Source organism: Sylvia atricapilla, chromosome 2 (genome assembly GCF_009819655.1).
Source record: "Sylvia atricapilla isolate bSylAtr1 chromosome 2, bSylAtr1.pri, whole genome shotgun sequence".
In the NCBI taxonomy this organism is placed as follows: Eukaryota; Metazoa; Chordata; class Aves; order Passeriformes; family Sylviidae; genus Sylvia; species Sylvia atricapilla.
This window is the reverse complement of record NC_089141.1, coordinates 24,733,031-24,758,411: the sequence shown is the minus strand read 5'-3', so window position 1 is coordinate 24,758,411 and position 25,381 is coordinate 24,733,031. Positions and strand designations below refer to the sequence as shown.

The 25,381-nt window shown below is 36.6% G+C and overlaps 1 protein-coding gene across 1 annotated transcript in view; it reads right to left on the bottom strand.

Annotated features, from left to right (window-relative positions):
- The window catches only part of STXBP5L (syntaxin binding protein 5L), a 180,422-nt gene that overhangs the window by 26,376 nt on the left and 128,665 nt on the right, over positions 1-25,381 (bottom strand). Inside the window, 3 exon segments of the mRNA XM_066341019.1 lie at positions 12,529-12,594; positions 20,980-21,131; positions 25,053-25,178. Coding sequence (XP_066197116.1) covers positions 12,529-12,594; positions 20,980-21,131; positions 25,053-25,178 — 344 coding nt within the window.

Genomic DNA, 25,381 nt, shown 5'->3' with positions numbered 1-25,381 from the left:
TCCTCAACACAGATTATCAAAATCCAAGCCTCAAGATGTGAAATAGCTGAAAGGGTTTAAAACCATTTCCGTAGAAGTGAAATACTTTAGTCCACCTCACAATGTTTTGCACCTTCATAGTGATCAAACTTAATGCAGAAAAGGCAAAGCTCATCCCCCACTGACTCTGCAAGAGCAGAACCAGCCACTTGAGGGGTGAAATCCTTCCCCTCTCTTTGGCATTTGCCAGATTGGAGATAAGTGCTGTGAGACTTGTCTGGACACTGTCCTGACCTACCTGGTGTAGTACAACCTGCTTTGAGCAGGATGGGGGTCTAGACAATCTAGACCTGGGGGATCTAGAGGTCCCCTCCAACCTTGATTATGCTGTGATTCTACCTAGAGGCAGAGTTCAGATGATTCCTCTATTCAGATGGTACTTTCAGACTGAGAAGGGGACAGAAAAGTTCCTCTACCCTTCTGGAAGGCGACACACACACTAGACAAGTCCCTAGCATCCTTATCATGCAAAAATACAAACAATTTTCAAGTATTGCCAAGTATTTAAAGGAAATAATTGGTACAGCTGGATGTCTGGACTGCCTTTTCTACAAAGTCATACCCAGGAGGAAAGCAACTCATCTAGTTTCAAAATTTCTGAAAAATTCTTTAGCTTTGTAAACAGAACTGCAGATCCAGACAAATCAATACAGAATTCTCCACCTAAAATCTACCAGTTTGTCCAATGCAGTAGTAAGCAAAAACAGATTAAAAGCTTCAAAATTGTGTGAGTGACTAACGTCTGCTGTAAATACTTTGAAAAATTAAAGCGAGAATTGCAATAACCCCACTGTTCCTTCTTAAAATGGAAATGAGCCTTCATTTATTCAGGCACTGTTTTATAGGCTTGGGAGTATCCAGGTAGTGATGCTTCCCTGTCAATGATATACAAAGGCATCAATGAGTGGATCTTTTTATATTATGTTTCTATTACCACATACACAAATCAAACAGATTCAACAAACCTCATCCAAAACGGACAAAACGAAATACAAACCCATAACCCCAGGTCCTTAATCTGATCCTTACAATTATGTTTTATGAACCCAGCTCTCAGAGTTAAAGTTTTTGGGCCTCTGCATTAGAATATGTTCTAATATTCTCAAACCCCTGAAAAAAAAATGAGCTTATTTGGTAATTTTTCTAGATTTTCACTACTGTATAAGGTGGAAGACATTAACTTCACTTGGCAAAGAACTCAGACGCTGCTTACAAGTATCTGCAGAAAGCATAGGAAAATATATTAAAATTTTGATGATCACAGCTTAGCAGGAAGGGGAAAAAAAGAGATATCTATTTATATTTGCATTTCCTTTTGTTCTTTCACTAATAAAGTCTAGGTGATGGCACAATTCCTTATAGTCAAACCATCTGTTCATAGTAATTCTAGAAAAGTCAGCAGTTACTGACCTTCCCCTATCTTTAGCTATGGCTTCTGTCTGGCTCCCTGTGATCAGCTGGCACCTTTAAAAGCTTTTAGTGAAATGAGCAGAAATATTTTCTAAAAAATAAAATACAAGGTGATGCTTGAAGTGGCTGGTGAAGCAAAGTTAGAAAGCTCTAGTACCAATGCAGTTCTTTGTATCTAGATATAGCTCAGACTCTCCACTTGATTAAATGAAATTAGGATTATCTCCATAACTTATTTCTGTGAAACACAAGCAAGGAAATGAAGATGATCTGTTCAGAAGACTTTTGGAAACATTATTAGGTTTAAAAATAAAGATACTATAATTCAGAGGTGCCTCTGAAGGGTAACAGAGAAGCTGTACAGTCTTTGCAGCAGCATTGACACGTCTTCCTTCTGGTCAGCTCAAATAAACATTGGGTTGCTGTGACCTGCAGTAGCTAAAACTATCAAGAAATTTCAGTTTATCCCTTCATATGCCACATCACTCATTTCTGTGTGGAGAGACAACATCCACAGGTGACAAGTGCTTCAGCAAGGAGAGATAATAATCACCACATCAAAATAAAAATAAGCTGAGATCAACTTCATCAGTCATATAAAGGTCAAAGTGGAGTCCCAAAGTACCTTTAGGTCATGAAAATCCTGCTGAGGTTTAACAAGAACACCTTGAGTCATCAGATCACACATTATTCCCCTAAACGATAGCAAACTACTCCCCAAGCAATTTCCAGTACTGGCAACACCTCCACCTGAAATAGATTTAACTTCTACTTAACCTCCACTATTTACAATTCAAAGCAAAGAGAAAGCAAGGACATTCCAGGAGGCAGATCATAAGAAGGGAGCAGAACTGTAAGCTGCCAAATGCTAATGTATGCCCCAATTAGCTGCAGTTGCTGCTGAGAGTGGGCGATCTATCAGCACTCTCTAAAAAGCTCCCAGCCAGAGCCAATGGGATGCATGGACAACATTTTATCATTTCAAAGTGGTGACCTGAATATCTTTACAAGAAGTGTGGGCCAAAAACTACTGCTGGCCACTGCATATTCAGACTATGGGGACAATCCCAGGCAACAGCTGAACAGTGGATAAGTAATCTCCAAGAGCTCCGTCAGTGTGGCCAAGACATTTTGGAGCAGAAGTAACTGAAATGTGGTCATCACTTTTTCCAGGAACTCTCATTTAAATGTAGCTCCTTATACTGAGAAAGAGAGGCTCTTCCCAGCCTGTTGTAAACTAAGCAATCTATAATTCAGCACAGTTTTAATGGCTAGAATAATTAACAGGAATATCTTGCCCTTCTAAGACAGTCATGACTGAGAGTTGAAAGTCTGGGGGTTTTTCAGTCCATTTTCTTTTCCTTTTCTAAACCTCTCTCTGCTGGTGATTATCCATGAGTATGTGCCAGTTTAGACATTGAATGCTGCTTCCACGTGCTTCATCCTTAGCTTCTGGGTAATCTGAGCCCAGGATACCTGATTGCTGTGGCACTAAAAACAAACAAGATGCTTTAGTGACAATTTGATCACATCTTTCAGTGCTTATGAAGCTTTTGGAATCAATGGCATTCCACTAGTTCCTGCAAGATGTTGAACTGGACCTTCTTAGGCTTATTCTTAGGCTTGTTCTATACTATTAAAAAATAATGAATACAAGTAAATAAAGGAATGGTAGAAACATCACTACTCTGAAATCAAAACTACAGGCAGGATTATGTATTCCATTAATCTTCAAAGTTCCTTACATATGTCATATATTTAAAATGATTCATCATGCTTCCTACCCTTTCAGGTTGAATCTGTTTAACTTCTGGAGCTTTTTACCCTGCTCCTCAATCCTTGGGGTTTCCTTTGGATGTTTTTTTTTTTTTAATTTGTTTGGAGTTTTAAAAATATAAATCTGTCTGCAATTTGTCAATATATTCTAGGCAAAGCTTACAATATTGTCCCGCTCCCAACATGATTACAGGAAAGCTGATGATAATGTAGCCTTTTCTCTGATATGCAACATTTTATATAAAACAATAAAGCTCTAGCAATTCTAATTACAATAGTATACTTCTTTTTCAAAATCCTCTAAATCCAGTCTTTTATCCATTAAGTTTATCTTTTGCTTGTCTTGTACTTCAGGATTTAAAGTTATTTAATGCTATGTGTCCTTCAAGACAATGTATTTTAATAATACTAACAAAAAGAAGTTTGATCTGTAGAATATGGCCTAGTCTTAAATCCTATCCCCTATGGTTATTTTGATATTCTAAGTATTCCCCTTCCCTCTTAATAGTTGCCCATTACTTTAGTGATAAATATTAATTTTACAGGCCTATAGCTGCCTACTTCTTTCACCTTTCTGGAGTATTAGGAACATTACAATTTTCCACTCCAAATTTTGCTTAGGTGTATTCCTCCATTCCTTTCTCAAATTTATTTCAACTGAATCACTTTGTACTCTGAAACCTGCAAAACCTGGATTAAATTTTCCAATTATTTTTTTCCGCATTTATTTACCTAATCTTTACCAGGAGCAATTGACAGTTTTCCAGGTTGCTCAATCATTTAGATTATGAAAGACATATTTATACACCTGACTTTTGCCTTGTGGAACAAATGCTACCTTGGTTAATAGGTGCACATGATTCTCAGTGACAGCAATGAAGTTCAGCTGTATTGTCCAAGGACATGATCCAACTTTAATTTTTATCTCTAAAAGGACACTAAGTAATGAGGCATGGCTACTTGGCTTTTTTTTTTTGTCATCTTACAAGGGAAACTTCCCAAGAGTAAAACAAGAAAGAACTCCTTGAGACTGAGAATATTTAAAGAACAATTATAAGAACTTTTTGTGTGAACCACACATTTCAATCCAAATACCAGGAGCAATACCCTTTATGTGGATATGGTGTTGCATGATCTGCTCCAAGCAGTTTTAGATTATTCAAGATATAGAATTTTCATTTTAGGTTTTTTGAGGTGAAATTTGTGCTCTCACTATGCACTTCCACTGAAATATTGAAGCAGAATTGAGAAAAATGATTACAGAAAAAACAATGTATTTAACAGCTGGCAGAAGTAAATCTCAAGGAGAAGACTGAGACAAATGACTGATTTCCAATCTGACTCCTCAGACATTCAAAGACACCATAAAATACAGATGTTCAATTGTCTAATCACTGTTGTGGCACAATTCGTACACCAAATAAAGAAAATAGACCAGCGCATGCATTGGGCATTATAGGCAGAGTTCACCGACAACCAGCTTGGAAAAACTTCTGGAGCTTTTTCAGAATAAAGTATTACACACACAGTGTGTAATGACTGGCAATATAGATCTACATGAAATAAATGAGTATTAAACAAGCAAAATGCTGAGAGCTGCCAACAGAACTGTATGGGTTAATAGGTGGTTTTTAGAAAGCCTTTTCAGACAAAGCCTCTGAGGTTATTGTGTTATCTCATGAATCAGTTGGTAGAATGTTTTGCCAATGAATGTAAGGAAGTTTAAAGCTGCTGGCTTTCGCCTACCGTACCAAGATCAGTCTTAAGATCTGTTGGCAGACTTAACTTTCTTGATCCTTTAACTGAAACAACAGAAAAAGGAGAAAGGCAGTTGTTAATAAGTAAGAAAGAAAAAGGAGCGAGGGAAAACAACATGCCATCTTCTGGTTAAAACCATCTTGCAAATTTGTAGCACTTCTCTTTTAATCAGCATATAAAGGCAGAATAATGGTTTAAATATTTTCATTTACACCATTCAGCAAAATAAATGCAATTGAACAAAGAAGCACTGGAAAAAAATTACTCCAGCTGTCAAGGAGTGAATGATGTTTTACACAGCTTTGGCTGTGTGACTGCAATATCTTACCTTGTGGTGACAGAAATGGTGAAAAAAGAAACCACAAATGAGATTAAGGCAAATATTGCAAATGCTGGCTATGCAGCATATGACAAATATTTAAACACCTGCAAACCAATTTAATAAGAGGGTGCAATGAAATTATGAGAACTGATGACATCATACCTCAAGACAGCATTTGAAAAAGAGAGGGCATATTGCAGAGGTTATGAGGATAGAACATACTGTTGTAATATTATGGAAAGGAAGACAGATTGCACAGAAACAAAATACAGCAGCTTCAGGACATAATGTGGTGTTATCTAGTCATCAAAATATTGTACTCAATTTAGTGAAGGTTTAATTATTTGTTGTGTTCCAATTATGCAAGAAACCGGTAATTCTGCTTCTGTTCAAAAATGTTTTCATTTCCTCACACACGAGCACATTTTCAAACAATGAACACCAGAGAACTGAAATAAAGCATGTCTTGTAGCAGTCAAAATGGCATCAAATTTATCAGAAGAATGCCTTAAGAAATCTTTTATTAATTATTCAGAAGATTTAATTTCCAATTTGGCTATTTCATTTTGTATTCATTATTTTTTTCACATGATTTTCTGCCTTTTATCCCTTACCCATGCTGTCTGTTACCATAAGGGAACAATCAAATATTTGTCAACTATTATATTACTATTATTATACTTCTAAATAAAGTGCTACATAATAAATATCAGAGTGACAGGAACATATGAATATAAGGAAAAAATTCTTTGTAATTTGTACTTAGTAAGCTTTTAGGTCGGAAGGATGCCCAGAACAGACACTCACTCTTGTAATTCACAAAATCTCAAAAAAATTAGTTTCTGTTGTATCCTTTTGCAAAGCCTGCAATGTGGCAGAATTAAATATCAGCCAGCACCTATGTCAGATGTTTTTCTTTTTCTCTTCAGGGATGAGTAAGGGAACCCATGAGGCTCTTGAGCAATATTTTGCTATCAGTAGAACCTACACAGCTCTCCCAGTAATCCATCTTTAGCCATAACTTTAATTCAGGACATGGTAAAGAAGTCTCTCCAGATCAGCCTGACATCAAAAATACACACCCCTAACACTACTACATAAAAATTCTCTAATTTGGATACCAAGTGTTAGGCACCAACATCCATTTTAGGCACTTACACGAAGGGCAGTTTGATTTTCAGAACAGCCTTTAAAAACCCATTCCATTTATCTGAGCAGCTGTCAAATACTCTTTCAGACTGTGAATGGGAGGCTACTGCTCCAGAAAATCAGTGCTCTGCTATAAAGAAGCATCACTCGTGATATAATCTCCTTTTAGGGGAAGGACAACATCTGGCCTAACCAGCCCTCTGAAAAAGGATAAGCAATTCATAAGAAAAACTGTAGGACACTTTACTAACAGATTAGAACTTAAAGTAGCTAAATTAGTGCTGGCATCATGCAGCTTCGAGCTTTGAAAATTGGTGGTCTAACCTCTTCTATTTCAAGGTTACAGGTGTTTGTGTACAGCAGGAATTATGTGTCTTGTGTAGCATGCCACAGCTGTTCCCAAATGGCGACACATGTCTGAACCACAACAGCTCCCAGCTATTTGTGTGCAGGCTCATACAGCCCATGCAAAGTTTGGACTTTGTGTAGTCTCCTTCAGAGGAATCAGAATCTTGGTTTGGGAGCTGCCGCGTGACAACTGCACACCCTTCACGTGGCAATCCCACAGCTGGATATTGATGCACTAGGACGCAGCACGGATCACTGTCAATCGATCCCAAATTTGAGGGTAAAAACAACAGAAGCAGCTAGTTGTTTTCATGCTTTACTGTGATTAAAGCTGTCGATATTAATGTTTTAAAACTAACTTTTAACTATTAATAATATCCACGTTTTGATCAGTTTATGTAACCTATTTTTAGCACCTAAATCATGCATGTTTTACACTCCTTACATTTTTTATAAAGAAGGGTTAGGCACATAAGCCTATCTTGCTGACAAAGAGCTTTGGAAAACCAGTCTTATTTGAGAATGGAGTACAAAGGTTCGAGAGGCCAGCAGAGTTGTCTGCTATCATTATTTGTTTATATTCACGCTGAAGGCAGCCAGCAGAAATTGTGATGCTACAGCATAAGGCAAGACAGCCCCTACCCAAAAGAGCTTCAAGTGTTAAGAGTCAAATTATTCAACTGTGGGATGAGGAAGAGTTCCTAGGTACAGTCTAGCAGCCAGCTAAGCTGAGCACGCAGGTCTTCTGACCTGACAACATCCTGCTCCGTAGCCATATGGTTCCTCTCAGCCTTTCAAGGAAAACACCAAGGCAAAACCAACAAACAAACGTGTGCTCACAGCTCTGGCATTCAATGCTGAGCTTCCCTCAGCTAGTACAGCAGCACTGTGGTCACAGATTTTTCGTATTATTCAAAAGGAAGGTGACTTCATACAGCATTTTTTCTACTTAGGAGCTTCTGCCTGGCTAATACTTGGAAATATCAGTCCCAGTTACTGCTAAAGCCCCTTTGAACCCTGAGCCATGTACCAGGGGCTGCACAAGGGCCCAAACCCAGGTCCCCAGCTCACACTGCCTCCTTGCTAATCCCTACACACAAGTCCCTTCTCAAGAATTTAAGGCCGAATTCACCTGTACAGAAACTTCCTTGCTTATGGGAAATAGTGATAAAATGCACCTTGTATCCACACTGCTGAAGCTAATCTCTAATTATTGTCTTCTAACTATTAACATAATTTTAAATTTAATACAGAAAAGTAGAAATAATTTTGCAGTGTTATCAGTAACTAAGTTTCAAAATAAATTACAGTCTATGTTTTACAGACACACAAAATGTTTTGAAACGTTTACTTTCTAGCTTGTTTTCCAGCAGAATATAATTTTCAAATGGAGTCAAATCTCTTCAGATACTCTGAAGTCACCCACAAGTTAAGAAAGAGAATGATTGCTAAGAAACTTAATAATATGCTAGAAAAAAAGCTGTTTTAAAAACACTTCACATAGGAAGGTGGGAGATTGGCATGGCAAAGGCCTAATCCCAGCAGATTTAACTAGAAATGAGTAAGGATAGCAGCACTTGGAAATCATATGTGTATAAAAACTCGTTATCTTGCCATTAGAGACCTGTCTCAAAGCTCACGGGAATCAGTTATGGTAATCTTTACATAGCCTCCTCTAAGCTTCAAAATCTTAAAAGCATTTTGGATACAAGCCCCCAATATAAAGGTGCTTCTTCAGAAAAAACACAAATCCATTTTCATTTTAGAACAAACATTTGAGAAGTCACTCTCCTATACACAGATTGAAGAAATTCTTTCCTTCTGGTCTTTGAAAGGAGTCTAAAATGTCCAATTGCATCTCACAGAACAAATGACCTATCAAAGTTGCATTTTCCTGAGCTCACAGTGTGTTTGCATCTATAGACTTCAATATGAAGCTCCATAGGAATGTTTAAAATGGTAATGGACATACATAATTATATACATCTTATACATTATATTCCTAAGAGCCCCTGAATAAGTTTACCTAATGAGATAATAAAAATAAAGGCGAAATTTACTGGAATGGGTACTGTTCTGTAATTCATTACACAGTAATTAACTCAAGCATTTGATAGAGCACCACTTACATGACGAGTGCTTTAGAGCTATTGAGCTCTCATGTGCCACTGCAGAACGGAAGCAGTACAAAGCCCTTTTGGCCCCCACATCAAAACAAAAATGAAAATACAGTTTGAAAGAACAAGGCACACAGGACGAAGAATAGGATGTTCTGAGGCTTTTGGTTTTAAGCCACCAAACACCATGATATGGCATGCCTTCCTGCATTTCTGCATTCATGAAACATACTCTATATAGGTAAGAGTTTGGGGTTTTTAAAAGTTCTTTTGTTCCACAATTTTTACCATAGTGTTTTTCCATACATATTACTACATCCAGAATACATTTACAGCAGAAATTCTCTCAGATATTTAAAAATAAGCAGAATCTTTCAAATGGCTTTACTAACTTCTTCTTTTCCTTTATAGTGTTGGAAATGCATCACTATAGTATTTAAATACTAGTTTAATTAGACAAGTTAAGGAAGATTATTCCCCTCCTCTGCCTATCATTCTTAAAAAAGCAAGGTTGCTGTTTCTTCCCTTACTCCTTACCTCTGTGTGGCACTGTGCATTTCAGAAAACTTTTAATCAAATGGTTTAATTTTATGTTCTATTCTGAACCATGTTCAGCACAGAAATCTATTTTTCAATTATATCATCTGCAAAGTCATGTTTTAGTAAGTAGCACAGGAGGAACATCTGAGAAGACAGTCTTGTGAACCAAGTTAAATATTTCTTAATGAAGAAGTAGGATTTGTACTGAATTATGTACCAGCCCTGCATGTGAAATAAGGAGTACTCTTCAGCCCCGAGTTTCTTGCTCAGTGCTCCAACGCTCATATCAATGATAGAACACAGAAATGCCTAATTCTGCTTTGAGGCAGGGAGAAGAGAAACAACAAAGCCAAATTTCTGAGTTGACCTAGGGTGAAATTTAGTCAGAGGTTAAGACATTGCCAAGTACTAGAATGTTACAGGCAAAGTCAACTTTTCAAGGAAACAGAGACAGTTCAAGCACTCTAAGCAATGTTCAACATCAGACCAAGAAATGAGGAGGCAGGAGATTTTTCAAGTACTCCAAGAAGCCTTTATCAACACTGTTCTTATGGCCCGACTGGAACGGAAATCTGACTAAGCTACTCATGGTTCTCTCAGATGTTGAGCTACTCATGTCTACATTGGCAATTAGCATGCCCTAGGGATTCTTCCTGGGTGCTGTCTTGGGAGTCTCAAAGTACACACACGAGCACAGCAATGTTGTTCCTCAAATCATTGCCCTTCTGACAGAGCTAAGGACGAGGACGCTCACCACTGTGCCATCCATCATGTCTGCAGTGTTCGCCATCTAGACTCGTGCCCTCCAGAAGTTTGCACTTTGTGTAGTATTCAGCACACTCAGGGCCAGTACCTGGCATGAACTCCCCTGCTGGGTGAAGAACTGATGTTGATGTGCTGTGGCAACCAGAATGAACTGCTACAAATCAAACTCTGCTCCCTCTGTCTTTGCAACCCTATGTAGTCACACCCAGCAGGCCCTCCTCCATTGAGCAGCAACTCGAGCCACTTCACAGGGCAGTTCAAGTGTTCTTTCTGGCTTTGTTAAATTTCTGGAGGATCAAGTCTTGGTCTGCAGAGGAATGCAGTCAGTGTTTTTACAAACACAAAGATCACGGGGCACTTACAGAACACAGCACACCTCCATTGCAGGGCTTGTGTGCCTTGGACTTTAAACAGATAAAGGCAAGACTGGAAGTAGAAGGATCCTGCCTGACAGATCCATAAGTATGTAGCCATGCTCTATGAGCAAGAAACATTAGTCAGTGAGAAGGCTGGTGTAGGTGTGAGGCTGTACTGCTGAGCACAGGATTAGTTCCACTCTCAAGTTTGGGAGGGCGTAGTTTTGAGGTCACTTATTCCAGGTGACAAGGTTGGATTCTGCTCTGTTATACAGCATGCATGCAGAAGCAATATTAATTAAAATCTGCAATAATTAGATAAAAATAATCAATATCAGTCACAGTAAAAGAAGCTTCTTCTTTTAAAAAGTAGTTCTAATAATAGTTACTTCCTACAAAACTGCACCTGATTTAACATTTTAAAAATATAAATATAGCTTGGAAAACAACATGAAAGTGCTAAAATAGGAAACACCCATAAATATGCTATGTTTCCCCTGCTGAATATCTCCAAAACAGAAAAAAGCAGAATAAATTTTGGAGCAAATTATCTCAGATTTATCTAAGCGAGCTATTTTTGAGCACTAGCAGAATGAAAAATTGAAGTTAACTGCAGAAAAGTAAAGTGTTATAGGAGACACTCATAATTATAAAACCAAGAATTTGCACATATGGTTACCAAGTCAGTCATCTATCTCCTAGCTTTCAGTGAAAAGAAAGGGAAAGGTTTTTAGCTCATTTCTGAAAAGTGAAAAGTTGAATCCCAGTGAGCCACACAATAAATAATCTAATTATAACTGAGCTATGAAATGTTTTCTTTTAAAGCCTATATCATGAGTTTCTGAGGCCCTGCTCAAGAGTTTGATCTCCTAGTTTTATACCAATACTATTATAGCATATTTCACTTTGATATCTCCATATCTAAAGAATCAGGGTTGCAAATAGTACAAGGAAATACACATTTCAAAGCAGCTGTTTTGTTTTAGCTCTTGTTATGTCAGGGAAACACTTTTATTAGTTTCAGCCTTCTGTAAATTACTAATTAGTGGCTTTCATTCAAGATTAATGTATCTTGTTATTATGACATAAAATATGTGAAACAATAACAGAGAATTTGAATAGCATACTTGTGGGAATTTGTCACCATAACTAAGGAGGGAAAAAAAAATAATCTATCAATACTTACCAAACTACAAGGAAAAGAAGTGTGATATGCATACCACAAGCAAAACGGATGTATCACAGCTACACCTCCTTATTTTCCATAACATTTAAAAGTCAGCTACCAGAAAACAGCTCTTAGCAACCATCTTTAAGACTGTGAACTCACATTAAAGAGATCAGTGTAGACTAGGTACTTGCTGAAAAGGTCTCAGGGAATGAGACGAATTCCACCTTCTGAGGGACTATGGTAAAACGGGAAACATTTAGGAATTTTTGTGTGGCCAAGATTTCCCTGCCCCGGCTGATAAGCAAATATTTTTATCTGGGGTTCTGCTTTTATTGTAGATTACATAGATTAGGCACTGGAGGTCTAATGGCTAATATTTACCATCTCTATACTGCTGATTTCAAATAATTTCTCTATGTACATGTACGCATAATATATACATATAGAATTACAAGGACTTCCTACTGCAAAAAAACTTAGAACGACTTCAAAAAAACCAGAGAAATAAGCTTCTTATAGGAGGTTATAGGAATATACCTGCACAATCTTGTTACTTCAGATGTTTTCACACTGTTCACCTCAAGATGCACAAGGTACATTTAAGTTTTCCTTAAGGAAACAGACTTAGGATTTTACTGTGCTATGTAAAAAGTGCTTCTCCAGTATTTTCTTCTCTTTGGAACTATGCACTTCACTTCTTAGGGATTAATGAAACACAGTGATGCATGACATGAATGGCTTATATAGACTGCAGGAAGAGAAGCCAATCACCTTTACCTGAAGTGGGAGACTTGCAACGCTCAAGCTCCAGGGAAACTGGACTGTCACTGAGTTCAGTCAGGCCTGAAAAAATGGAGTTAAAGAGTTAAGTTACAATCTAACAGGGCATGCTTCAACTTTCTTGGTTGATGATATTCTGCACTTAAAAGTCAATTTGGAGAGAGGAATGGTGTGAAATGAGAGGGAAATAATCTATTTCAGATAAGTGCAGTTATCAGGCTGTCACTGCAGCAATTTAGGCTTGGTTTTAAAAAAAAAAAATAAAATCACACCTCTTGTTAACTCAGATTTGTTTTCCGAGTGCCTTGGGATAGAAAAGAGTGACTGTACCTAACAAAAGAAAACAAGTAAGTATAGTTTAAAATGTAAAAGTCTGTGATATGACTCAAACTCATTCATCCCTGTCAAACTGATGTGGAAACAACTCAGTGCTTTCAAACTGCTGCATAGTGCAGGGAGGAAATCTTAAAAGAGGGGAAGAAAAAAAATAAGATTACTGCTGCTGTGCAACATTATAACTTTCACAAATTCACACAAGATAGATCACTCAGAAGCATTGATAATGCTGGCTGAGTGTAATGCTGAATTTTTTGACAAAATACATTATACATGGTTTAGAAATATTTGTCAGGAACTCCACCTACATGGAAGACAGCACCAAGGAAAGGAATCCTAGTCTATACCACGTAAACTCGAGCTTGTTTCTGTGAGCAAACTAAGATCCATCTTGCTTGAATGTTCAAGTTAAAACATGCCTTTAGGCATGGAAGGGAGGGAAAGTCTGAGCTCACTCTATCCTTTACCATGGGCTAACCATTGAGTGAGTGAACTGGGCATGGCCACACCTATCCAAATGCACCCATTGTATGTATCCATAACACCCTGTGGCTCACCTTTCTTATAGGGGCTCTGGCACCCCATACCATTGGCTACATTGGCAGCCCTGCCCAGACATTCACATGCCAGCTGAGTGACCCACAGCCCTGAGGTCAGAACCCACAGTCAGGTGTACATTACTGCCTTACTGATACTGGATTTACACACACTCTGCTTGTGCTGCATCCTGAGAATCAAATATCCTACAAGAACCTTTCAGTATGCTTTAAATGGGCACCATGGCTCCTGTAAGACTACGTGTTATAATTCTTATTGCTTCTGGACCCTCACCACTAAAATTCATATACACTCTTGTTTTGGAAAATTCTGCCACTCAGTCACAATTCCTGCTTTCTTAGTATTAAAACCAGTGGAATCTTTAAGTAGGTACTGACAACTTTATCACAATGTATTTTTGAACTGCTAAAGGAACTGGAGAAGATCCAGAGACCCAGCCAGCAGAAAAAAAAAAAAAAAAAGCTCCTACCAGTAATGAAGATGTAGGAGCACAAGAATAATGTTGAGAGCCCTTTGGAAGACCAGCAGTATTGATTTAGTCTGTTAAGTCAGTATTAAAAACATACTCACTCCTGACTTAAGAAACAAGAGCTGCCAAACTAGACACTATTGTTGAAAACCAAAGATTTTTTATTTGGAAAAATGTACTTGAATCTTTCTTTGATTTCACTTAGAATCTGTGAGAAAAAATTATATTTCAATCAATTGCAAATTCAGTCACTTTTGACATCGTAAGAATATTCAGGAACTGTAATAATTTAGGAAGCCTCTCTTGTACAGCAGATCTTACTTCCACATGAACCCAAGGTTTCTGTATGTACCTAGAGATTTGGGACAGAATTGATTTTTCCTACAGAACGGTCCACAGGTTGCAGTGGGAGCAATTTTGGCACACTTGCATAGCATCAGAGACCTCGGATAAATAAAATTTATACTGTTTCTTTTGTAAATGCATTATTTGAGATACGTAAGTTTTAACACCTTGTCTAAGATGTTCTAAACATTGTATAATTAGGTCTCCTGTCAGACACAATATAAAATCTCAGGTCAGACTTTGCTTCTAAATAGTTTTGTTTTGTTTTACTATGGCGTTCATAAAAATAATATTCCATCTCAATATAAATTATGATGCTGTGGACTTAAACAGGAAAAACACCAAACTGCACTACCCAAGAGCAACCTCAGTATGAAGACCATGACTCCTTCATGTTTGGCACAATTTGCCACATAAAACATAAAAGATACATCTTATATTATGGTATCTAAGAATGTTGAACAGGCAAACTTCTCTACAAACTTTGATTTGCTGTCAAGCCACTGTCACCCCCAGCAATGACCACCTACAGATGCCTTTAAAGGAGAAATGCAACATATCCCAATGTGAAATGCAGTGTCTTGCACTGGAGCATTGGCTTAATTTCACTTAGATTTGCTTAAGCATTTCCACTTGCAGATTTTCTCCTGCCATAAATCTTTCTTGCTTTGAAATATTATAATGACTTCTGCTCATTACACACCCATTTACCCAATGTCTCTTTTAATCTTGCTAAATTCTAAACTCTGAAGATGTTGTAAGGCAATGAATTGCTCAATCATCATTCACTGAAAAGTGAAAAGATAAACACATATTGGCCAATTTTTATGTGTTACCTTTGATTCCACTAAATGTTTCCCTTTGAGATAAGAAAGTGAGCTCTCAAGCTTTTCCTTGTACTACTGCTCATTTTTTACTCTCATTTCCTTTTTAAGGAAACCAAACTAAGTATTTTCAATAATTTACCATGCATAAATATTTCCATGAACCTCAGCTTCCCTCAAATGTCTGAGAGACTATAACAGCTACTCAAGTTAGATTAAAAAAATATTTTCACTTTCCATTTTGAATTGTGTAGGCAGTTTGTGCCCCAAGATATTTTAGCTATTTTTAGCCGCCCAAAGCCACCACCCCAGCAAATTTTAAGCCCACCTAAAGCAAAAGGAATATAGCAGTAAAAATAAAGGCAAAAACCTGAGACAGTCAATGTGAACAACCACCTGAGAGAAGATATACCCATGGACATTATAAAGAAATTGGCTTTGATTTGAGCAAATCATAAACATATGTAAATAGTGCAAGATGTAAATATATTGCATAAGGCATTAAAACACTTTTACAGATATGCCCTATGGATATTTTTCTAAGTTTAGTGTGATTTTCATCTCCTTTTTATTCAAGGATCAAAACCCATACTAGTATGAGGTAACAGATTTAATGAACCTGTAATTTAAAATGTTGTGAAATTTGAAATTTCTATTCGTATGTTTGAATCATTCAGACTGAGCATTTACTCTAAAGCACCCAAAGCCATCACATCTTTGCTTATAAATAAGTGAATTATAAATACATTACCATAAATATTCACAAACCAATAAAATAAGTAAGGTCAGAGTTGTCTTAATTGCTCATCTCCACACTGAATTATCATACTATGTTTTCTTTATGTTTATATACCTGTATATATCTATGCATCCATTCTTTGGAAATGAGTTAGTTCAGAATATAGCTGTGACTTAAATCAACCTATATTAGCTTCTTAGGTGTGACTTAAAATGTCAATTACTGATATACAGTGACTCATAGCACACAGTTTTCTGTGCCCTCCTGTCAGACCAAGGTTACTTCTGCTCACCCCCTCTCAAAGGACTGGCCTGAGGGAGGAACAAGGACTTCTCACTGAAGAGCTTCATTATGAAAATTATTTTGCAATGTATCAACATCCTTTGGATTTGACAATATTTTGGAGCCTTCATGAAGAGTATTTTCTTGTTCTACCAACAGATGGTATGAATTTCTAGTAGGAGATGCAAATTCCTTTTGCATCATTTTTGGTATTTTTATATTCTGCTGCAGACATTATCCCTCTACATGCAATAAATATACTTGTTTTAATATTTGAATGCATGTTTTCCAAAATTGGGTAACAACACGTACAACTTGGTTTCAATTGAAGGAGAAAACCAACCAACCAACAACCAGCCAACCACATAATTCTGCAGTGCAGCAGGGAGAGTTTATTTTATTTAGCTTGTCATATAATCTTGCTACAAAGGGATATTGCTGCAGATGCTACAGTAAATGGAACCAATCATCAACACCTGAAAGCTACCCCCCTGCTCTGCACTTACACTCATCTTAGCTTCTTATTTTCCTCAAATTACTTCCCTGATAGGATGACTGCATTCCAGTCTCTTCCACTGTGTACGCCTAGAACTGGTTACATTTCTTCCCTCCTTCACCTCCCAAACCAGAGAATGTGCTGCCTTAATGCCCTAAGTCCACTCTGGGTGCATTCTAAAAGTCTACTTCACATATTTAACCATTATTAAGCTATCTATAGATTTACTGGCTAAAATTCAAAACATTTATTCCATCACTGTGCTTGGCATATTGCATGTCCCTGATATTGTCGATTTTGTCTTTCCTCTGGAAAGCCTCTCTTTTCCAACTTATTGCCTCTTTCCTCTTACATGTTCATTCTTTTTTTTTCCCCCTTTCCCTGTTAAGTTGCAGGACATCCCAGACTGAAATACCAACACTTTCTTTGTCTGACTCAGTATTTGTAGAGATTCTTTTGTATAAACATAGCGATATTATATATATATATATATATATCCCTAGTGATTCATAAGTACACATCTTTAACTTGGATTTCTTCCATCCAAACTAGAGTAGTAACCCTGTCTTTCTAAAATCTATTCAGAAGTATTCGATATGAACTTAACATCATCAAGATGAACTCTACATTTTTTTGTGCTGAAGTGTCCTCTTTACTACATCAACAGAGCTATCAGCATCACTGTCTTCTCTGATACTATAATCCATAACATTGGTCCCATCTTTGAACATCACACTTTAACTCTTGTAATCAGGCTGGGCACTAAATTATATTGCCTCTTCCTGCAAATAACCTCTAAAATGACCAAAAAAAAAAAAAATCTAAGTATCTTGCTCACTGATAATATCTTCTGTGGCTTCAATGCCTACAAGTCTTATTTTTCCATACTGATCCACATGAAATTATCTTCCTGCTTCACTACTTAATTGAATCAACTACTCCTATATCTTCCCATTAACTTCCATTTTTATTGATATAACCCTTAAAACTTTAGACCTAATGCTTCTGTTATCACGACTGCTCCTGCTTTTGTCATAATAATATCAGTTTCGACTGTACAATTTCCAAAAATAATTTACTTTTCCCATCATCATCCCTTATGAGAGAAGATAAACTTGTAAGCAAAATCCGGAATCCTCTCTTAATACCACTCCTAAAATTCATCTCTCAAATAAGAGATATAAAAACGCAGAACATGAGAATGACTATGCAAGATATTTTCAGTCTGTGACAGATTCTAGTCCTTTTCTTGATCTTACTGCTTGGTGCACCTTTCAGATCATACAATATATATTCCCATATACGTATCTAATGACAAAAGCAAGAACCAAAACCATTTTTGAGGAAAGAAATGAAGCTGCTAATGATCTTGCCTAAAACTCAGACTAATACTTCATAGGAAGATTTTTCAGACTTTTCTGACTATGACAAAAACTATGACACTACATTTTCAGCTATGAAAGACTCTATGGTCTATGTTTGTAATCCTGAATGAAAACAGTGGTAATTTTTGCCCTTAGAAATTTGTAATATTTTAGAAGGGGGGAAAAAAACCCCAAACATTTGACTGCTGTCACTTGGGTTCTCTGTTACACATTTGCAATTAGCAAGATCAGACTAATAGACTTTAAGACACCATACACCAAACCTTTTTATGGACTGCTGAATTTGTAGCTGGACTAGTCTTTTAACTAAACAGACCACCTTTTATGAACTACTATGAAATAAAGTCATAAAAATCAGCCTAGAGGCATGGCACAGAATATGTCGTGCAGGTGTACGAATGTATTTCAATAGCTACATAACTTTATATTTATGAGAGATGATAAAACAACTGCCACTCCTTTATCCTGCCTATACTGAATATTTAACATAAAATGGCCTATCTCGTTGTTCTGTGAAAAGTGCTTTAAAATGAGGCATCCTAGAGACCTAATTACATATAAGCACTGCAGTTAATTAAGATATGTATGGCTCATCTGTTGAACAGTCATTTTTGCAAACTTAATTATAGCTTTGTTCACTACATTCTGCAGTGATGAATACTAATATTTAAATTTCATAGCAGTATAATTCATAATTTAAAGATATTAAAAACGTGAATTTTCATAGCCCTCTTTGATGTATGTATTTTTATGTCCACTTTACATTCCCCATCAAAGATCAGAGGCACAGGATTGTTCCCCAAAGCCAAATATTTAAGTACCAAACCAAGATATTTAAAATTTTGAATTTCACAGCATCCAATCAAATGGGTACCCTTTTAAGCCACATTGTTCTTCTGGAAAAAGGGAAGAATTAATTGGTAACTACAAATAGTGCCATTGCAAAACAAGAAATGCTTCATATCAGTAAATGTTCATGGAAACAAATATAAAACCAAAGAAAGATACTGTCACCAAGAACATAACATTGTTGAAAAATAATTGCTAAGGCCCAATCTGTCCCATATAACACTGAGGTTTTCTCTTTTTAAAGAAAAGGATTTCTGTATAATAAAGGTAATTGTCAAAAATAAGCATGGTTGACATCACAAAATGTAATAAAAGTTTGCATGCATGCTGAATGTGTTTAAAAAAACACATTACAAAGCACAAACACATGGGTTTAAGTCAGGCATAGTCCAATCATGATAAAGCTTTTTGCCTAACCTTTATAGAACTTACTCTGATAGGAAGTACGGATCCGTTTCGTTAAATCTGGATAAAAGTTAGACAGGCCACGCATGCAAAAGTTGTCTTTGGAACATGCCAGTACACCAGCATCAGCAGCAGGCAGAGGAAAGAGAGAAAAAACAGTCTAAAGTGAAAGGAAGTGATACCATAACCAGCATCTAGAACAGCCAAGGTGAAGAAATTTCAGCAGATGCTTACCTTCCAATTGGGAGATATAACAAGAAAAATAATCAAAAAAGTAAAGTATGTGGGATGGATGGTGAGAAAGCAGCTGAGGCTTTTTTTAGATGCATAGTTTCTATGAGCAATCTAGATGTTGCAATCCTTCACAGTGGTCATTTATCCCCAGTGGGCTCCATTCTGGCAGCACTGGATAGCTGGAATGATGCCTTAAAGGATTGGCCCAGGCTGCCACTGACAGAGAAAAACCCTCTGTGAAACAGTGCTGATAACAGCTTTTTCTACATGAACAATCCTCCACCTTTTGTACAGAGTTCTGCAGCATGTTGTTTGTGGCTAGCTGCTCACATTTCTTAGGGAGCTGCTGTGGAGCTGGCTGAAACCAGAGAGAGAAGCTGAAGGTAACTTGAAGCTGCTGGTCTCTTCTCTCCTCAGCTGTGCCAAATTTACATATTTAACACTTGGCACAGATGGGAACTAAGCTTGCCATGATTAAATGCATAGAAAGTGAGATAAATGGTCTTTCAGGAGCAGAAGTAGGCCTGAAAACTTGTAGTTTATTCTATAAATTTTCCTCTAGATTTTATTTTCTGTTTGGGCTGTAAACACATTCCCAATTATAAACAAGTATTTCCCATAACTCTAGGGAGAAGTAGGATTTGATGATTCAGTGTAGGGTCTGCTGATGAAAATGCTGATGGCATAAACCTACTATAATCTGTTGATTTTACAATTTTAGGGTTAGATTTAAAACTCCACATTTTCACAGATATTTTAAAATCTAATTCTAAAACTTCACAGCTATGCAAAACACATTTCATAATTGTGTCTGACTCTTGCATGTTACTATGGAATATGTCAAGTGGAAAGACTTGAAACAGACAATCTGACTTTTTCTCATACAAGTAAATGCTTAGATAACCAACGAAGTATGGTAAAATTTAGCTCTATGGAAGTATTAATATTTCTAATACACAACACAATATAACAGTTATGACTTACTGTGATCCTCTTAGCATCAAATTTTAAAAGGGATGTTGTAGGTTTAAATTAAGAACTTCAGTTCACTAAAGAAGTGCTTAATTTGAGCTCCTTGTGTTACCTACATAACACATACCCATGTGTTACACATCTCTAAACATAACTGACTACTCAAATTAATAGCACCTGGCAGAAGGTACATTTAAGCTTAAATTGAAGTCTTATTGGTATGAACTTTTTAAAACCAGAAAGCAAATAGCATACAATTTACATTTCAAGGGATTGCCAGAGAAGCAATTTATTGCTCTGCTCATTATGACTTTTTACAGACTCAGCTAAGGGAATTACTTGCTGACCTCCATCCCAAAAGAAAAAAAACCTCATAAAACATTTTATTTCTGAGAAAGTGCCCGCACCTAGAGCATGTCAAGTTTCTTTTGCCAAGTTATAGAAACTCCATTGGCCGGCAAATAGTCATGCATTCCAAAAGCACTAGAAAAAGCCACAGGCAAAAAAACCAAAGAAACATATCAGGCTCATAAGCACAATGATTGATTTCCTACCTGCAGCAAACTGCCTGCTCTTGCGAGGTGAGCGCGGCTGGCGCTGGTACGGGTCGCTGGATCCATAGAGGTCCAGGGTGCCCATGCTCAGCAGGACTGTCTTCTGCATGAAATCCACAACAGCCAAACCATTGCAGTTCCCAAAAGCCACCCTGCAAAGAGAAGCGTCCCTCCAAAGTGTTAGCAATATCTAATTAAATGCTGAAAACAATAATCATTATTATTATGAACAGTGCACAAACTTGTTCTTCAGGAACTGCTCAATCTCACATTTTTTATTTCTTATGGACCTATAACCCTGAATTTCAAAGACTGTTTTCTGAATTGACTTTCCAGAAAGCAGACTTCCAACTTCTACCAACTTTCTGTACCAAACACATTGCAGTAATGTCTAAATGTTACTTCACTGAACAATATAATTATAATAATGATGATATCAATTAAGCCTAAAAATCAGGATGTAGATCTTAAAAAGTGGTTATGCATTTATATAAAATACAAATTAAAATATAAATACAAATACATGTAAAAATTCTTTTAAAGCTAAATGCAAGTGACAAATGAAATATATTAGGCTATATTGTGGAAATGCATTTATACAATTTCCAAATCTGAAATGCATTTATAAAATTTCCTTCCAAGTCTGTCAGCTTATCTACAGCAGTGATTCCTGTTAAAACAGTCTCTAGCCCTCTGAAATGCTTCTGCAAATGAATTTTGATGGTAGTTTGATTATGGACAAGATCTCTGTCCTTCTGTATCAGAGTGCAATTTTAAATTCCAGACATTGGATTTCAAGTACAGCCACAAAGAAACTCAAAAACCCAAACCATGCTCAATCATACTCAGAATCACTTGCTATCAGGTTCTGTGATTTTATGTAAAAAGTGAATAAGATGGTTAGTTCAAATCACTGCAAAATATTTAAGCAATTAATTCACACACAAAGTCAGGTGTGCACTCACCTCCACCTGACTCTTCTTAATGTATCTTCAAAATATCTGAAAGGAATTTTTGTGCAGAAAAACAACATTGCAGAAGAAAAGTAATGAGGTGGAGGGAAAGCAGGGTAACTAGGAAATTTTCTTCTGTCCTACCTTTTCTTACATTGCTTCTATTATAAAAAAGAGGGTTCCATATTGCAAATATAAAAGTAATATGTAAAGAAAAATGAAATTATTTTTCCTCAATTGTTAAACTAGCAAATTAAGGGACCATCTGCAACAGTGTCTTGAATTCTACTGGTTGTTATTACACTGTGTTCACCACCCTTGTCTCAACACTGGCTGCAGTACAGCATCTATGGAAATACTATGGATGCACTCTGATTTTTTCCCCATTGACCTTTTTTTTCCCCAGTTGGTGTCCCTCATGGGCCCATTCTGGGACCAGTACAGCTTAATGTCTTTACCAGTGACAGAGACAACAGAATTGAGGGCACCCTCAGTAAATTTGCAGACACCAAGCTGAGATAAGCCTGAGGGACAAGTACCATCCAGAAGGACCTGGACAAATGTGAGAAAGCGCTCATGGGAATGAGGATAATGGTTTTAGACTAAAAGAGGGTTGATGGTATGTGTTCATAAGTCCCTGCATTCTGGGTGAAGAAAAAAAAAAAGAATAAAAATGACAAGTGTCAATCTCATCTATTAATACTTTAGGGGAAAAAAATAGCCATTTGTACTTTGAAAATTATTAACCTGAGATTAATGAATTTTGGAAAACATGAGTCACAAGAAGAGGTAGTGATCATTCACGCCCCTAGTCAGCAATTTAACAAAATGTATAATTTCCTGGTCTGTAGTTTTCTAAACTCCTCTAATTTCACACACAAGTATGGATCTAATATTTCTTATACCCAAACAAATTAGTTTAAAAAAGAATCTGAAATTTCTCATTAATAGGATTTTTACCCACTTCTGAGGATGGGTAAAAAAAAGTAGATGGCCATTACTGTTACCAAGACTTAAGATAAATTGCTAACAACCAAGTCCTTATAAAATCAAATACAAAATAAATTTCTCAGTTTTGAGCAATGAACAGAATTAGTTGATAGGTAATGTCCTATTGTGTTGGTAAACCCTCATCAGATATTTCTTGACAATAAATATACAGATTAGCTGAAAACTGTTACCACATGAGCTGCTAATAAATTTTCATTGACTACTTTCAGTACAACAGAACCTACTTGAAAACAAATTTATTATTTGTATTTAACCTTTTTCCTCAAGGTTAACCTAGTTATTCAGTTGTAATTGAAGCAATTTGTAAAATTTTCTTTTCTACTTTCATAACAGGAAGACGTTTTTGATGATTCATTTCAACGTTAATGAAACAGGTGTCAATACTTTTAATTTGTAGCCTTGGTACTGTTAAAAGTAAACCAAATACATTAAATAGAAGTTTGCAGTGTCTGAAGTCATTCATCTTTCCTGGGAATCAAGGTTTTTTTTTTGCATCTGACTTTATTCCTGTTTCATGGCTGCAGTAAAACAGTTCCAGAAATCATAATAATTAAAAGAATACTGGAAACAGCTCTCCAGAACAGACACCATTTTATGTCTTCAACCTACTTAAACTGATTAGTATAGGAAGAAAAATTAGGCAAAAGATGACCCAAATAACTGTACAATTAGCATGACAAAAATTACATGTTCTCAGGCTTCATGCTGAAGTGGAATAGGTTTTTCCACATTGTGAAGATAGATAACAGGTGACAATTAAAGTAGTAAACAACAATTCTGATGAAAGAAAAGACCGTGCCTTGTCACAGACCTGAGAAAAAAGTAAAGAGAGACAAGAGAAAGGAAGAGAAAAAAGAGTCTACAGAAAAAAATGTAAGGAAAAAAGACCTTTCCTGGGTGGTTCTTGTAGGAAAGTTAAATTTAGGTTATCATCCTACTTTATTCATACATGCATTTATTTCTGAAACAATCTTGTACTTAGCTCATGGTGTCTTAAAGGAGGCTGTCATATAAACTATTATTGCTCCTAGCAAATGAAACAAAATAAAGCACTTGATTGAATCAAATCAGTGGTTTAGGAAACTACCGTTGCCATTAGGAGAACCACAACCTATCAGAGTAGTTTATAAGGGAGAAAATGCTGATTATTGGTGAGAGAATGTGATTATTCAGACACTGCCTTGAGGTCTGAAATCTGCAAGGGAGCAAATCAGGCAAAAGCTAACAATTTGCACAAGTGACAAATGCATCAAGGTATGGTAAGGAAAAGAAACTCCAAGAATTCATTAATAGGAGACTTTCTAAAAATTCAGGCTGAAAACTTGAAAAAACAGCCCCCAGAACACAATATTTTTTGCAGAAATGTAAAAACTCTGCATTAAACTGCCAGCCTCTGGAAAGAGTCCAGAGACTTACTGAAAATCAGCAGGAGTCAGCACCTGACACCTATTACAGCCAATAGTTTTATTGGAGTAACACCTACAGGGAAAACCATTTTAATATATCAGGGTGACTCTCAGTAAGAGAAAACATTAAAAATTTGCAAATAAACTGAACCTGAGGAAACAATTACACACACTCATTTGCATTGCCATCCAGAATACAGCATTTAAATGTTCCTTATTCAATTGTCAATTTCGGGTCACCGATTCCTGTGCAAACAGGCATTAGCACAGACAAAAATGCTGCTCTCAGAAGACAATTTCCAAGTAAGATATGATGTCATGATAAATGGCATTTAACAGTTAATTGCTTCACCATTTTCCATTAAATGCATTTCACCTTGGTGAACCTTTCAAAATAACTTTGAAAATTACACATTTGAAGTGCAATTAGATCTTATTTGAAAGGATGGGAAGAATTATGTGAAAAGATTCAGTCTTTTAAATAGGATTAGTAAAAATATTGGCAAGAATGGCAGTTTTACATCCCATATTACAATCTCTATGTCAGTTCAAAATAATTTTTCCCCTAGAAAATGCTGAGTTACAGCATCTTTTGAATACTTTGCGTTGACCTCAACTGTCTGTGAGAAATTTCAAAGTACAGTTGGAAAACATGTGATTTATTGCAACAAACAATAAATCACCTTAATTCTGAGGTACTTACAGGCCATAAGCAGAGTTAACAGCAAGGCTGGTAATCTGTTGTGGAGGCTCACCATCCACCCACACCAACTGGATAACGAGATCTGCCTGGTAGCCAGGAGGCATCCGCACAGGTCGAGCCTTAACACTAAGAAGAAGAAGAAGTACAAAATAAGAACAAACAAACAAACATTGAGCCATGAAAAACAACTGTTTTGCGTCATTATGAAATGTCAACTTGTGTGGAAAACCTAAAGTACTTTCTTTTCAGACTTTGAAAAAGGACATTTCTGTGTATTTGGAACGTTTTTCCCTTCTGAAGTAAAGCGTGACAGAAAAACATGAAGAGGC